Source organism: Kryptolebias marmoratus, linkage group LG22 (assembly GCF_001649575.2).
Source record: "Kryptolebias marmoratus isolate JLee-2015 linkage group LG22, ASM164957v2, whole genome shotgun sequence".
In the NCBI taxonomy this organism is placed as follows: Eukaryota; Metazoa; Chordata; class Actinopteri; order Cyprinodontiformes; family Rivulidae; genus Kryptolebias; species Kryptolebias marmoratus.
The window spans coordinates 15451792-15468904 of NC_051451.1; the positions used below are offsets into that span (position 1 = coordinate 15451792).

The following is a 17113-nucleotide window of genomic DNA, read 5'->3' on the forward strand; positions in this document are numbered from 1 at the left end:
AATCAATCTGGTGTAGAAAGTGTGTAAAGAGAGAAGCTCAGTAAAAAAAATAACCATTCTTTTTTCTGTATTCTGTGGTCTGCTCAGACCGCTGCCTTTGGCCAGCCTATGGGGGGGATGTAGATATGCCCCTCTCTGGGGCCTGTACATACTGCCTGTGCCTCACTTCAAAGTGAGGGCATAAGGGCAAGGTACTCCCCCCTCAACTCAGATCCATTCAGCTCACAGCTGATTCCTCCTGTGTAAGTGTTTATGTGTGTCTCACTTTGACTCTCTCTGGGCCCCTCTAGCTTTCATTTCAGACCGCTTTCTACCCTCTTCTTTAGTTTATTTATTTCTTTTCTCTAGGATGACTATAGGGAGGACACGGAAGTTCACCCTTTAGCTCATGTGTGGGTTTGTGCATCGTATTTGATGTCTGATAATGAAGGGCAAAGCTATGCAATCTCCAAACATGCTGTCACACAAGCTCTCATCATGATTCACAGCTTATTGCAAAGCATGCTGATATCACAGAAAAAACACACAAAAAGAACTGTTTTCTGACATCCACATACCATGTGACAACTGAAGACTATCAGTGCATAAAAGGCAAAAAGAAATACAGACTAAGGAGTGTATAAGAGAGAGAGAGGAAGTGAATTTGAAAAGGATAAAACTGCAGAGAGGAGCTGAGCTCAGTGGCAGTGGCACAGGGAGGTCTGGCCTTTACAAATCCCTTCTTTTTGGATCTCTTCATCCAGATGAAAGAACAGCGGCAGGCAGGATTATACGGGACAATTGCGCTTTCTCCCCAAACCCCTGACTTGATCGGCTTTTGCAAGAGCCTTAATCATTTTCAATTAAGAACATTTTCTGACATCCTGTAATAGCTACAGTGCTGGTCTTAGACTCTCCAGTCACCCCATCACTCCCCTGCTGCCTTACTTTTGATCAGTATTTGATTCCTCAGATGCCTGTTGAGTTTGCTGACAATTTGAAATGGGCTGAGTAGCAACTCCTGGTTAAAGTGCCACAAAACCCATGTAAAAATGTTTATTAAGGATTTACATGTAGCACTTTATTTTAAATGGGCTAAAACACTTCATAGCTAAATTTAAATTGTTTATGTGTGAATTACTTGTCTCAATTTATGTGTTTATTATTTTTTGCATTTTGTTTGCTAATCAATACTTAATCCACAGAGCAACATTCAAATATTACATATTAGAAACATGATATATGCTATTCTTTTTTCAATGAATTCACTGGCTGTACAAAGGTTAACCCTACTTTTTGGCTTTAAGAGTGCCAAACAACATATTCAAATACAGCTGCTTGATACTAAAACTATACCTGCAATGTACCACCTATTTTGAGTAAACCAGTCCACTTTTCTTTCATTCAGTCACTTTCTTGCTGCTTAATACCAGTCAAACTTGGGAGCATTGTGTCCCTTGAAGGACTCAAGGTCTCAAGTTTTTGAAGGTGAGAAACAGCACAATTAGCCCTGAATTGGCTCATATTCTGCCAACCACTCAAGGATAGCAATGTCGAGCAGAGGAGTGGCTCTGCTTTTCTTTAGCCAAAAAGAGGAGGAACAACGTACTATCAGTCATACATGCTGGTAGGATGGCTCCAACATGAGAAAGTGCCTGTCTGTCAAATGAGGACCAGATGATTTAGGCTCCAAATGATGAGAAAATGTTATGAATATTTTTGGAGGATTCGGGTACTATTTTGTCTATGTACAATTTTTAGAGAAGGAAAAAAACAAAAATGCAACAAACAATTGTTTAGGTGGCACATGGAATATGACATTTCAAATAACTTTTACAAAGTTCTTACATCTTAGTTTACTTTTAGGGGTAAGTCTTTGGTGTCATGAAGGATCAGCACATGTCAACATTTAAAATTTAAAAAATAATTTCAAAATTTGCAGGCATTTGATCTTCTGAGCAGCTGTCTAGTGCTTGAAAAAAAAATAAAACTCACAAAGCCAACAAACAGAAAATCATTTTTACATGGCTGGTTCTTTGACCCTTGTAATGTAATTTAAAACTGGCCCGTTTATAATTGAAGTCTGGAAGACAAAGGAAACTTGCTAAGATAACAGGTCATGAGATGAAGCAAACTGAAACCCCAATTTGACAGAAAAACAAACAAAAAAACCCCCCAAAACACATTTGGGCTAATTTAGCAAACAGTGGTGCAATAATCTACTATTCTACTGACTTGCATAAACATTATTCTAAAAAGGTTATCAGATCTTTTCCCCATGATTTGTACCTAATGGCACCAAAAATGTTTCAACGGCAGAAGGATGAAAGGATTTGATAAAATATCCAGTCATTTGAAAAAGCCACTATCACAATGTATACAAACTGTTCATAATGAAGCAGGTGATAGTCACAAATACATCTAAATACATTTCAAAATAATCAAAGAACCCCCTAAGGGGTGGAAGCTCAAGGCCTCTCTAATGCTCATACAGTCCTCCAAGCAAAATAATATGATCTGAAATCTTTGTAAAATTCTCACATGAGCTGCAATAAAACATCAGAATGTCACAAACCTAGAAGCCTTTTTTAAAGGATGCATGACTATATATATATATATATATATATATATATATATATATGTATGAATGTGAAACTGTAAAAAATATATCATATTCAAACAAATAGTTTATACCTTTGCATTTTACTGTTTGGAAATTACCTGCTTAGCTGTTTAGAGAAACATGAATTTGAACAGAGGTGCCCTAATGTTTTTAAGACAAAGCACTAATTTGTTAACAAGTATTTTTGAATAGACAAGAAAATGATATCCCTTTTTCTTGCAGTTGTAGTCAAAGGAAACATTAATGTAAATTTGTTAGCTGGTTGCTGGTACACATGTTATGTGTAGTATTTTCATTAAATCAGTAAAACTGGAGCAAAAATGCATGGTCAACAATCCTATTCATGTCAGGCAGAACCATTGAAAAAAAAAAAAAAAAGACAAATAAAAACACCCACTAGCCTTGATCTAACATGCACTAGTCACATTTCTGTCTGCCAGTAGCTGTCTGTCATTATCAACTTTGATAATAGTGTCCTCAACAAAGATTCCTTCCAAGATGAGCTTGTTTCCCCGGCTCTCTGAAGCTCATTGGCTGGGGCCTCTACTTCTAATCACCTTTCATTACAGCTCTCTGATCCCCAGCTTTCCTTTGTACACTGCACTTCATCGTCTTTATTTTCCACTCTAATTGCAAGTGAAAGATGCCCCCTTTGATTCTGCCTGCATGCCAAAGTGCTATCAGGAAGATAGTGTCGAAAAGTGTCATGCGTGTCTGTCTGCTAGGAGGATGGAGGAGCCGCATATTCACCTGCTGAGGACAAACTCGTCCCCGCCCCTCCAAGATATGATGCATCTATCACCAGCTCTGAGGATATCAGAGCTATATGTCAGCGTAATAGCAAAGAGTGGGGTGGGGGTGGTAACAGGATTGGAGCAAGGAGGGGTGGATAGAAAAAAAAACACTTTGATTGTGCCCTTATAAGGAAGCACTAAGACGTGTTTGTGTTTCATTTCTTGAACACCCTGACCCTGATGCTCCAGTATTGTCAAGTGTAGCTTGTTTTAACCCATTCTCTTCTGTCTCTTGTCAACAATTTAAATTAAAAAAATGCACTGACTTCTCTCCTGTACCCTTTTTGTCTTTTCTTTTTTTTTTCTCCAAATGCCACTATTTGTTTCTGTTCTGTGGAGGTTGTGTACCCACCATGTTAAGGTTGTTCACTGTCAGTGTATAACCTTTTCAATATGATGTCTGTAAGACCTTTAGTGGCCACTGTACGGTTGCATAAAGTCTGACTATCGGCTACTTTAATTCCTTGTTTTTCTTTAAATATTAAATATATTCTGTTCAGGGCCCAGATATACAGCCTTTAGAGAAGAATCACTTTAAAACAAGGACTAATCTTGGTAACAAATTCATGAAAAGGCTGGTATCAGTTCAACATTAAACCAGTGTTCCCGGGATGAGGAGAGTAGAGCAGGACAGACACAAGGATACCTCACCCTGACAGAATCTAATCAAGAGTTGTCCTAACATATTACAACAGACTTAAGCTGTATCTTCCCACCAAGTAAAGTCTCAGTCACTCCGAATCAAAATAACCAGGGAGACAAGGAGAGAAAGGGAGACAGCAAGCAAAGATTACGAGACGGTGAGGAAAGGAACCGCACATCCTCCTCTGAGTGAAATGGAAGACTACTTCCGGCTCCAATTTTGGCATATGCCAGAGTGAGTTGCAGAAAGATAAATGAGCTCTCCAGCACTGGGAAGAAACAGATTCTTCATGTGGCATGGCACTATTTACTGACATTAAGAATGATAATATCAATCAGCAAGCTGTCAGCAACCCAAGTGAGCTGAGAGGAGAACAAAGGCGCCACTGTCTCTCCTTTGATATGTTTACAAGGAGATGTTGATGTACCTGCCATTCAGGTGCAAATAATGTCATCACCACACGCCTGGGTCGGGGCGTGCTGCTCCACCTTGGTGATGAGTAAAATTGCCCCGAGCTCTTTCCCAAAGCTAGGAAAAATAAAGCTGACGGGTTAATGAGCTAGCAATCACCACAACAAGAGGAGCAGCAGAGCACCAACATGTCTGCACTCACCATCTTCTTGTGAAATATAGCTGTGGGTAACAGAATTGTTTTCTACCTTTAAAGGTGATGAGCAGGAGAAAACACATGGCGACGGCATCAGGGAAGCGTCTGTGTAATTACTTCTGGCCATCTTTCAAACCTTTCTCTCTCAGGAGAGAAATGTGTGACAACATATGACAAGAAAGCCAACAGGCTTTCCATACAGAATAATGGAATCCATCATCACTGAGGCAGACACACCTGTCTGGCTTTGAGAACAATGCCACACTGCCTATTTATTAGGTGCCAGAAAAGTTTATGTTTGTGCTGTGACAGTGACAGCAACTTGATCCTTTTCAATTTTGGAAGGAGGATCTCAAGCTTTGGGGAAAAAGAGGCAGGAGGAGGAGAGAGTCGACTCACTTTTTTTTTTCTCCAGGTGGTGCACAGCGAGTTCCCTTTCTTCCTGATAGCTGTCTGCTAAAGAGTCAGAAGACAAATAACAAAGACTGTCATTCTCCAGGAGGCTTTTAATAATGCCTCCACCCCCCTCCAACACACCAAAAAGATACATATTATATCCTTCTGGCATTTCAGGTCCATCTCAGTCTTATTCTCAAGTTTCAAGACTTGGAATTGTGTAACAAATCACAGAAAAACTTATTTAGGCTAGTTTGACATCTGTACTATATTTCTTGACCAGAAACCCGTTTCCAAATATGGGGTTTTGAAATGATTTTCAAAAACAAAATGAAATTTCAAAATGACTGCTAATTAATTACATTAATTTTTTGCCATGATTGTTATGAGAGATAAAACATGTTGTTAAACACTAATAAATATAGTATAATGAGGGGTTTTTAGACATCATGCCATTGTGTAATTAGTCTAATTGCAATATTTGCATACTTTATGCAGAACTAGTAGGGGTCACAAGTTTCTGCAGTTGCTGTTTTGTAGGTCAAACAAGTTTGGGAACCACTGATTAAAAGTCCCTAGAATTTTCTTCAAACAGTAGTAAAAACTAATTCTAATCTAAATAAACAAAGGTATGCATTAACCCCCAACATCTGATGTTTCTTACATATTGAGGATAATTTAATAATCTTTAATGTTTTTAAAAGACCAATTTCCAAACATGTGGGTAATGTGAGATAAAATGTTTTAAAGGGAGAATAATGGTGACCTTTTAACCAAATCCCAAACCATGTTAATTCAAAAAAGACATGAAGTCATACAATGTCCACAAAAGATTACAGGGAAGTTCAACTAACACTTAGTGGGCCATCACTACAGTCTGTCAACCATGTCGTTCCTTTACTGTTCTTACTGCTGGCTGCCATCTTAGCAGTTAATAATTAGGTCTTCTCCAGCCACAAAACACAGTGCCACGGTGACAAAAGCCAATGGCAACCAAGGTGGCGGCTCGGCTGCCACATTTTAAATAGACTGACCGAATGATTAATGAGAGGGGCCACTGAGTGGGAGCAGCAATATTGCACACAGACAAAGGCTGCCTGCATAGTTGCCTGCATACAATAAAAATTTAAAACACAACAAGACAAGCCATGTCCTCAAATGGAAACAAGAACCGAGACTGGGTGGCAGCAAAAGTGGATACGTGCCAATAAATTCCTGAATTTCAAGCAACATCTTATAAAGACTTTATTAAATGTCTGAGCTCATTTCATGGTATTTATATTAATATTCTGACACCTTCAGTTATATGGCAAGGCCAGACAGGTTTAAAATGTAGGGGAAATGAAAAAAAAAAACATAATAAGAAAAAAAAATGGCAAACTCTTTTGTGGGCATTGTGAGTTTGGGATATAAGAGCACAATATAGAGGCTTAAAAAAATAAAATTATTGTAGATGCTGGAATTTTTCCCCGCGGTGAGCCACAAAATGTAATTTATTTAGAGGATACATCTGTTTGCCAAGTAGAAGTTGGCTAAAAGAGTGTTTCAGTTGCACTACAGGGAAACTTTTACGGAAACTTCAAATCCACAAAGAAATGACTATTTGTTTTCTACAGAACAAGTTACAACCAAACACCGTGCAAATTATTTTGGCAAGATTTTTAATAAAGAACATCAAAACCAACATTTAGTATCACATTAGTCATTGACTCACTAATGCTTTTTAATGTAAAACTCAAAAAAGTACCAGAGTGAGACAATTTCTTCTGTTTAAGTCACTACTCTTTATGCCTTTTAATACTAACATGGAATGGGCATTGTCAGTGCTAAGGCTATTCTTTAACACTTAAATCATATTCATTAAGGTAAGCATATCAAATCAATCACAGGATGACAGCAGATGGGAAAAATAGTGACACATATCTGCTTTTTCTTTGCATGAAAAGTTTCACAAACAAACACAGAGGCTTGATTCCACCACCAGTCAACGGCTATTGTGAATGTTTGGAGGTGCTGTTGCTTCAAGCAGGTTTTTCCATTTGATCTGTCTTATTCTCACCCACCATTTTGCTCTGCTCGGGTAGCGAGGCTCTCAGTCATCACAACATCTCCTTTTAATGCCCCTGACAGGGGGTTATTTGCTCCCATATATGTTTTCTCTCCAATTACACCATGGCAGGCTTTAGGCTGCCAAACCAAGCCAGTGTGATGCTGATGGTCACCTCTTTGACTAGTTCTTCCTGCCTCTTGCACTATATTTTTCATTTTTAAAAATTCTATTAGAGAAGGTGACTCTCTCATTTTTCCGTCTCCAGTTGAAAGTGTTGTTTAACATCTGACAAGCATCAGCGCCACAATGTGAGCTATTATTTGGCACAGGTAGGCAGTGCTGAACTTTTTTTTCTGCAAGTTGCATGTTTTGCAAATATGTGCCATCAGAGTTTTACACAGACTGTATAGAAATATTAAATTACAGATTCAGTGTGTTTAGTGTATATGTGTGTGTGTAGAGCTGGAGTAGAACACTATGAGTACAAATAATTTTCCCAACTACAGCACACTGAGCAGTTTGGGAGTTTGTATTACTGCACATGCTTTTTTATTTATGTCTGACTGTTTCAGCCTGAATATTTAATGCAAAGCACAGGAGTAATATACACCAAAAAAAAACACATTAATTACTCTAATTTGCTTGATTCAATGTGGCTCTTCAAAGATGATGTGAAACTAAGAGACTGATATCTCAAATATACGCATTGCAAACCCTTTAAATCAATAGAGCAAAACAGACAGCATCTGTGAGTATAGCTTTAAGCTAAGTGGAATGCTAAATGCAAAGCCTGCCATTGATACCAAAATGAAAAATGCATGATTTTCAGAGGGAGCAGCCTTTTATCTACAAGGCAAGATCAATAGTGGGAAGGGGTTATGGAATCAAAGTTGTTTTGCTGGTGCAGTAGTAAACTGACACTTTTAAAAACATCTGAACATAATTTGAGGGAACAAAGCATTCTAAGAGACAATTGGAGGAAAGTCAGGTAAAGTTTGGCACATTGATAAAGGTTTTTTTGCTTTACACATTCAGTGAGTCATGATCAAACACTGAGTGTACAGGCCAACAAATGTCATATTTATGTACCACTGACAAGCTCATTGCTGGATTAGTAATACAGTTCTTTGTTTTTTGACTTCAATCACAGTGACACTAAAACTAAAGTTCTCAGTACTTAAAAAAGCAACATGACACTAATTATTTTTCTTTTTTTAACAGAGAGGCAACACTTCTGTGCATGTTCTTTCATCATCTATTAAACACCACTGTAGAGGAGACAAGGGAATTATCAAAAAAAGAAAAAATTAGAAATGAAGAAAAACCACAGCGATGCCATTAGTTAAATGTAGAACAACAGAGTACTCATTACAAGAAAGATAAAAAATCTTCCTATGTACAGAAGAGCTTAAAAAATATGAAGTCAAGGTTAAATGTAAAACAAAAATACACAATTATAGCTAAATTTAATGTGCTATTGTTTATCAGATTTACCAAATACTATTAGAAAGTAAAGCATTAACACATGTAAGGAGTATTTTTGCAAAGTAATGTCAGCAATGTTATAAAAAGTCCACTCCAACTCTTATGGGAACTTCATGTGTGTGTGTGGTTTCCTGTTTTCCTGTGCTTCCATGGGTTTTCTTTTTATGCTCTGCTCATAAATAATCTAACTGGTAATTCTGAAATGGTCCTAAGCATGAATATAAAAAGTTCACATTTTTCTGTCTGAGTGTAAACTCTCGGCTGGACGAACAACAAGTTCAGTTGGTGTCAGCTGGTATTGGATCCAGAAATTGGTGGAAGGTTGGAGGAATGGGTGAGCAGTTCTAACATTTTGTTTATATAACTGAAGTTGAAATACAGAATAACCAGTAACTGTTACTCATTTCCCTGTGAATTATAGGGAAGTAAAAGTACAGATAATATTCAAATGTTAACTAATGCACTTTGACGTATGTGAGCCAATGTGCTTAATATAGAAAAAAAAAATATATATTGCATAACATGACAAATGAAAGCTTTTGCTGGATCCTCATTTTACAATTGTCTGTAAAAAAACTGCAATTTCAAAAACACTTCAATGTTCACGGAAGACAGAGTAAATTTATACATTACAATGGTTCAATGATGTTCATTAATGATCTGGCAAAAAAAACAGAAACTGCTGGGTGAATGCCTAAGTGTTTAAGGTGCTACTGTGTGATCAGATTCAACATAATTGAGAAAAGTTGATTGGGCAGTTCTCTACAATGCTAACAGAAAAGGACCAAAAACACAACATGACAGCAATTCAAGGGGTTTCAGAGATAAACAAATGAGATATTTTGCCATAAATAAGTAGGAAAAAAATAGAAAAAAGGTATGTAGAAGTCACAGTAAAGCCCAGGGTGAAGCAAATGTGACAGAGAAATTAAATGTGATTGTCATGTTAACTGCCTTTACTGGCTGTTCCAGTATTAAGTGTTTGAATCTGTAGTACATTTTAAAACCAGGGACAGTTAAAAACATAATTTGGTTATATGGATGGATCATTACCAACTTTTTATGCACAAACTGCTGCTAAAATAAAAAAAAAAATCTTTTATCAGAGAACAAAAAGGTTTGTCTAAAAGTTTACAGATTCTGTACTTAGTTTGGTGTGTGTTGTTCTGAACCCTCACACTGTATACCGAAGGCTCTCTTCAAGTGTTAGGGTTAAAGTAATTTGTGTGTATACAACAGTCTCCAAAAAGACGGGCCCTGAAGGGCTTTGATTCCTGTTGTATTTTGACCAAGATGTCAGAGACATTTCATTAAGATCTCAGGAAGTCATGCCAGCTTGTTAAAAGTGGAATATTATACTTTCTTCAGTTTGGATAAGAGCCCGACAGCTTGTCAAAGTAAAAAGTATGTATTTTTAAGCACTTAAACATAATTTGTGGTGACATTCAAATATTTCTTGACATATTTGCATGCATATGCATACTAATTCAATAACTCACTGATTCAAATGGACGCTCTGTTTTGAACTAACATAAATTCTTCATGTGCACCATTTCAAAATTGATTTTAATATGTCTCTGACAAAGTTAATTATTCTGTAACCTAAGCCATGCCTCTGCTATGACCTTTGACCTGTGAGTGGACAGAGGAAGAGCCAGCAGCTTTCAGCAGAGGATTGGCCTGTCTGGCCCGAGAATGTGACAGACAATAGACAGAAAGGAGACACATAAAAAAGGAAAGGGTCACAGAGGAGCTATACAGACACAAAAGAGTAAGACAGAGGAGAGAAACAGAGACACAAAGTGAAAGGGAAGTATGAAAAAGAGAGGCAATAAAGTGAGTGAAAATGACTGACAGTCAGCGGATTCGTCATAGGTAAAGAGTGAAGTCTCAAGCCACAGAGGGACCTGGTGAGAAAACTAACAGATAGCAATCTGAGTTTTCACTCGGAGCCACAGCTAACAGCTAGAAGCTACCCTGTCACTGCTGCCTAAACAAGCCCAGTGTTTTCATCTCCATATACACAACGCGGCACTCTGTCTTTTCTTCTGATGGAGATAAGATGTATAAATTATGAGCAGCTGACAAAGTCTACTCCAGCGCCCCCGGCGTCTCATCAATCACTAGCCTGTGTGTCAGCAGGTAACTGACGTGGCCCCCGGAGGCACAGCCCCCTCTTTAGGTGTGTGAGTGTTTTTGTGTGCAAAAATACGTGTTTGCTTCTGTGCAATTGAGCTTTTGTACACAATTGAGTACTGTGTCTGTGTATGTGCTACGTGAGAGGTTGTGTAAACAGCTGATTCAGTATTAATTCTATGCTGTAAGAGACAAAAAGAAAAAAAAAAAGAAGAAGAAAACCACATACAACCTGCACACACCGGTTTGACAAAAACAACTCCTGCACATGTGTGAGTTTAAAGTTTTACTGTTGTACCTTGGGGTGATCTGATGTACTGATGTACTCCAAAAAGAAGCCAAAAATCTAAAAGCTAGAGAGAGGAGAAAGCACATGGAACTGCAGTAAATCGTTAAAAAACATGAAACTATGGGTCAGTCAGCTGGGTGGAGGACCAAAGATCTTCGAAGGCCAGGTTACCCGACACAAAATAATTACTGGTCTTTAAACTTTTTAGTAAAACCCAGGTTCCCTTTATTGTTAATGCAACTTGATGTGTGCCTCTGGCTTTAGTTGTGTCCATGGAAAAACAAACAAGCAAGCAAATAAACAAAAAAAATCTCACAAATGTGATGTAAATAGCAACACTTAAGTGTTTAATATGCAAAAGTAAGCAACATACTTCCTCTAAGGAGAAGGAAATCAACATAAATATAAGCTACAAGTTGCCAGTATCTAATTTCATATTGTTTTAATTTCCAAGCTAATCATAATGTTTTCATCACTTCTGTTTACTGCAGTGAGAACTTATTTAAATTCAAGTAATAACAAGCTGCAATATCTAAAGCACATTGTCTACTCTATCATCACCAAGATATTTCTTAAAGTGCCCATTTTTGTTAGTTAAAAATTTCCATTCAAGGATGGTGTATGTGTGAAGGGGGAAAAATGCACTCCTTGAAACATTCATTCCTTTTGAACTGATAGGGCGTATAATCTCAAACCGCATCACTGCAAAAATTACACAATGTTTGTGGAGACGGCCCAGAGCAGGTAGCGTTAGCGCACTCTCGCAATATCGATCTGCTGTCTTGAAGAGGAGTTCAAGAAGGAGAGAGCAAAGCAAAAAATTCTGACTCCCCATGGGGACAGGAGAAACGGCTCATCTCAGCACCAAAGAGCGGGGAGGGCTGTCATGTTTTGTCTGATGAGCTGAAAAGACTAGATGTGGCCTGGAGCAGCGGCATATTCCATCCTGCACAAACAAACCTCCAAAAACAAACGGTTCCACCCCACAGAGAAGGAGATGGGACAGTGAGACAAGAGGCAAGGGCAGACAGGTGTCAAGAAAGACTGACATCTATGACAGAGGGCACTAAGACAAGCTGTAAGAAAAGACAGGATGAGCTGAGGCATCTTGAATGGGGCATCAAAATTGTAGTCGCCTTGCTTTTTTTCCTGCTGGTTTGTTTTGGATTTCATGTTCTGATCAGGCTGACATCTCATGAATTATGCACCATACACTATTAGAATTAGTTACCACCGTTGTATCAATGATGCTATTGTTTTGAGAGTAGGTCAAGTCCTGAGCCATATTATCTCTGAAATAGAGAAAGGAGGAAGATGTCTGGAATTCAGCTGACAAAAGCTCTCAGTCATCCTGAAATCTGATGATTCTGACAGGATGTGCGTCCATTTGATCTTCTGCTGTCTGAATATTCCTCTACTGGTGGGGAGAGATAGAATGGACATGCTGCTCCTCGACACACTTTTAGCACAGGTGTGATGAAAGTCAGAGCTATTGCAGCTTGCATCTCTTCTCAGATTACCTCCTGACACGTCTGGTGATGGACGTTGCCAGTTGGCAAGCAAAAAGTTGGGAAATGATGCCCATTTCACTATCCATCTGCCTGTGGCGTGACAACAGCATATAAAATGATCCCAGGGAATTCATATTATATCATATTAACTATCTAGATGACGGGTTACTAATGTAAGCCCGAACAAGATAAAGCAAAGTTCTTGCAGGATGCAACAAAATAGGTTGATGCAGCAAGGTCAACACTGATGGTTTGGACTTTGCTGAGACTTCTGGGGTCTTTTCATCAACCTGAAGCCAAAGAGAACAAGGAAAGACCAGAAATAAAGAGGAATAGAGATCTATTATCTGCCAGAATGCCCTTTTACGCCACCCACCACCACTTCCTGTATCCACCTAATAAGACCCGATGAAATGACAAACCTTTGTTCCACGCTGTCTGGAGACGTTATTCTTGAAATAAAATATGTGTTCATAATCATGACTTGCAGTTCATCTCACAGGATATCTTATTACAGACCTTTACAGCTCATTGGTTCTGATTCACTGTCTTAAGCATGGTGTGGTACAGTATGGATCAGACCTATTCTGGAAAGAAACATGCATGTCAGCTGAGACTCAAAAGCAAATGAAGCCGTCAGACATTGTAATGGCTTTAATAAACATTAAAATACGCAAATATTTAACACTCAAAACTACACACACAAAAAAAAAAAAAAAAAACAAATCCAAATGAAGAAAAAAAATAGAATGCAAATGCTCTGTGTTTTAGAAGATAAAGCATTCGGATAATATATTAAACTAGATGTTTCAAAAATGGGAGGCATTTTTACAAAGGTTTATCATAAAACAACCCAACAAAGGTGAGAACTTACTTGTACACTCAGACTAAAACTACATGACATAATGAGCTTCCCCTCACTACACCGTCCATTGGTACCTTGCAACCGATCCTTCACAACCTGTTCCAACACTCCAACAAATGACAGAAAAAAGAAAAGCTGTTCAAGTGTCACTCGACCCATCTGGCCTCGTACTGACCTTCGGGCAGCAAGCACCCTTTCCCATATTTCCACTGTGGTAAAAGCATTTCTCCCTCTCTACTTCTCAGTCTCAAACTAATTTCCTTTGTCCAATTCCCCAACCATATTGTTCATTACCCTGCTTCACCCATCCATTTTCAGCTTCTATTCAATATCTGAGAAGGTAAAGGAAAGGAAAAAGAAAAAAAAAACCTCTTTACCAAACACAAGGATGAGTGGCTATTCAGAAAGTGATTGTTGGGAAAATGTGGGTTGCTATGTTCTTGAAATTCAAATAGGATGATTGGGTGTGTGGTTTATGTAAAGAAAAGTGTGAGAGGTACATAGTGTAAAAGCACACTTCAACCTGAGCACACCAGAGAGCATGAAATTGACGTACAGTGAGTTTGGGAAAAGAATGACTAGTTAAACATGTGGCCACATATGATAAACCTTGCAACCAGATTTTTTTTTTCCAAGGTACAGGTGAAACTCATATACAGGCTCAGAAATTTATTTATTTATGTGGCTTAAAATTATTCTTATCATTTTGTGAAAGAAAATGTACTCACAGAAAAAAAAATTATTTAAAAAAAGTTGGGTTTTTTTGGCCCACTATATCAGGATTTATTCTAAAATAAGTTCTCCAATTGTCTTCCAGTCTCAGACCTGACCAAAGCTATGAAAGGACTCAAAACACTGGTCACAAATGTCAGTCAAGTTAGTGAATATTTAAGAGAGTATATATTTACTATAATGTAGTCTTTGTTCTATTTTAAATCACATTTAATAGAAATTTGGCTCAAGATGAACACAGTTTAGTCTGTAGCAACATTTGAAACCATAAATCTTCTGAAATATTAGTAATTCTCATAATATACAGTAAGAGATTGTACAATGTTGAATTAATTATTTAGTTTAACTTTTAAACTTTGCTGATCTTTTATGTAACTCTCCTATTTTCAGAGAAGCACACAATGTGAGAATTAAAACAAATGGTAATCATCTTTTAAAATTGTAATTTATCTGCCTTTCGTAGGTTAACAGTGTGTGGAACTGATGGTATTGAAACTTTATGTCCACTTTGTGTCAGCTAAGCCCTTTATGGACTAGATTTAACAGTTTAATCCTGCAATAGATTGTCCTTTTTGTCTTGCAGGTATAAAGGTCACCCAGTAGGGCTGCTTTCCTTCAGCCTACAGTATTTGTCCCATCTTAGCCTCCAACCTAAACATGCTGAAGCCCTCATCATTGGTCTCTTCTATGCACCTCAGCTGTCTACTCGCCCGCATGCATAAGCTACAAAGCTGGAGGTGTCAAGACTACCTGTCTGAACAGCACAGCCCTTGCATGACCTGCAGATAGCCCTCAGGGACATTAATTATAGAGTAGTCTGACTTGTTGAGAGGAGAGAGACAGACAAGAAGAGGGACACAGAGAGTGAGAGATAGAGAGGGAGCAGATAAATGCAGAGATGTTGTTACAGAGGCTGTCACCTCCTAATCATGTCATCCTGCTGTACAGAAGAGAAGCTGAGGCTTTTCTCTATCGGGCTTTCAATTCACCACCAGGGATGGTTGTAGTGGAGGTGTTGGAGGGGAAACAGAAACTGCTATTTTGTTTTCCAAACTTTAAACTTACTTATCATTAGGAATGGAGTCAAAATTTGGTGAAAGTTTGACTAACACTCCTGCTTTAAACTTTAAAATTCATCGTAGCTGTGTCCACAAAGAAAAGTACTTCTGTTCAAACCCCCCCTTTTTTTGTTCAATATAACCACAGCGGCAATTTCTTAGTGTTCAGTCCTCTAGCTTGTGAGCAAAAACATGAATCTATTAAAAGATTTTGTGTGGATGGCAATGCTCAACCGTGATCAGAGCAATCTGTCCAAACAAATAGACGCTCCTTTTGCGCATTACTGTGTTAGATTAGACAACTTGCGGCCATTTGATTCCCTACTGTTTCGACAGCTCCTGTTTCTAAAGGACCATGTAGGATTTCGCAAAACGCAAAATAGGAGGAGGTCAGCATGTTTGAAAGTTACCCCTGTCGGGAAATCACAATAAATAACATTCAGGTGTGCGAATCTCTGTCAGCTGAGTGTCTTAATGATGCCAAGTTAACACATACTAAATAACAGTGCCTCCCTATGCACTGACAGCCTCAGAAATAATTGACCAGCGTGCTCCAAACTGAGACGCAGTAGACAGAGAATTCAATCCTGCAGCTGACAGAACCCATTGAGCATGTCACTAGATTTTTGCATTATACACAAAGCAATGTCAGGTCAGGGATGCGGCCTCCTGCTAGTTATTTGTGATTGCATCTTTGAGGGTAAATTACCTGGCTCTCCATTATATAGTCTAGTTAACTAATTTTCTGACAGAAGCTGTCTCATAAAAAGGTCTTAGATTTACTGCCTGTCAAAAATATGACAAACTGTGTTTTTTCTCCCCTTTTTTTTCTCCAAATGCTTGGCACCCTCTCATAGGAGCTCATATTCAATTTCCTGTCTCGCTTTGCCGAGGACATCTCTAATGCCAGACAAAGACATGGATCTGAAAATGAACAAAAAGAAACATAACCTTATTATGTTTGAAGGCCACCAGCAGTGTGTCATTTCATCCAGTTCCCATTTAAAAAAAGAAGGAAAAAAAACTGCTGGAGGGCTTGTAGAACAGTGTAAGATACTTCGAAGCTCCTCGCAAGTAAACGGGGAACTCCATTATCCTGCTGACCTGTGCACACTAACAAGTACACACATACAGAGGGTAGAGTCCTGTCATTTTGTTGTTATACATGTGTAAATCACTCACTTTCTGTCAGAAAATAGGCTTAGGCAACAAAAACTCACCTCAGCGACGGGGTCACGGGGAAACTGAATACCACACAGACAAAGCATAGTTTTACCTGCGAGAGCACGGCCTGCCACTGATAGCGACAAACATGACAATAGCTCAGTGACGGCGTGAAGTCTGCCTTTAAGCTAGGCAGGGTGAACAATACACACTCACGCAGAATTCCCCCCCCACATACACACATACCAGCCACCTACCACGGAACTCAACAATGTCTGTTTTAAAGTTCACAATGCACCGTCGTGGTCTGCCCACCCTTTCTTTTCACTCTGTCCTCTTTTTTTTTTGTACGTGTTGCTATTCATCTGAACGATGCGGCCTATCATCGTCTCAACAATGACAGTAGGTGGAAACGCTAGCTTTCATTACATAAAGTATAAATAGTGTAATCTATCAGCCCTGCCAATCAGGATGATTGATTATGGGCTGTCAGAGTGGAGAGTGACACATTAGAAAAAGTTTTGTTAACAATGCTTGTAGCTGGTGCAGGGCTGCTGCCACCCAGCCCAGTGATTAATGTGTTGTCAGTCTGTAATCGCACACCCACGCTTAATGAGGCAAGAATTTATCATCTCGGCAGAGTGGCAGATGTCAGCGGGAAAGGAATCCAAGTGGCTGGAAACAATATACTTTTTTCTAGCCTGTGCTTGACATGTCTGACAAGCTCTAAAAACCACAAAGGCAGCCTGTGTAAGCACAAACTTCAGCAGAGAGACTTTTA

General features: G+C 38.6%; 1 protein-coding gene across 5 annotated transcripts in view; it reads right to left on the bottom strand.

Moving 5' to 3' along the window:
- Window positions 1-17113, bottom strand: part of lrmda (leucine rich melanocyte differentiation associated) — a 198823-nt gene that overhangs the window by 37111 nt on the left and 144599 nt on the right. For 3 of the 5 annotated variants that reach the window (XM_017427092.3, XM_025009487.2, XM_025009484.2), the window contains one exon: window positions 5046-5102. The exons of the other annotated variants lie outside the window; for them this stretch is intronic. In XM_017427092.3, the coding sequence (XP_017282581.1) occupies window positions 5046-5102 (57 nt within the window). The remainder of the gene's footprint in view (window positions 1-5045; window positions 5103-17113) is intronic. 5 annotated transcript variants of the gene reach the window in all.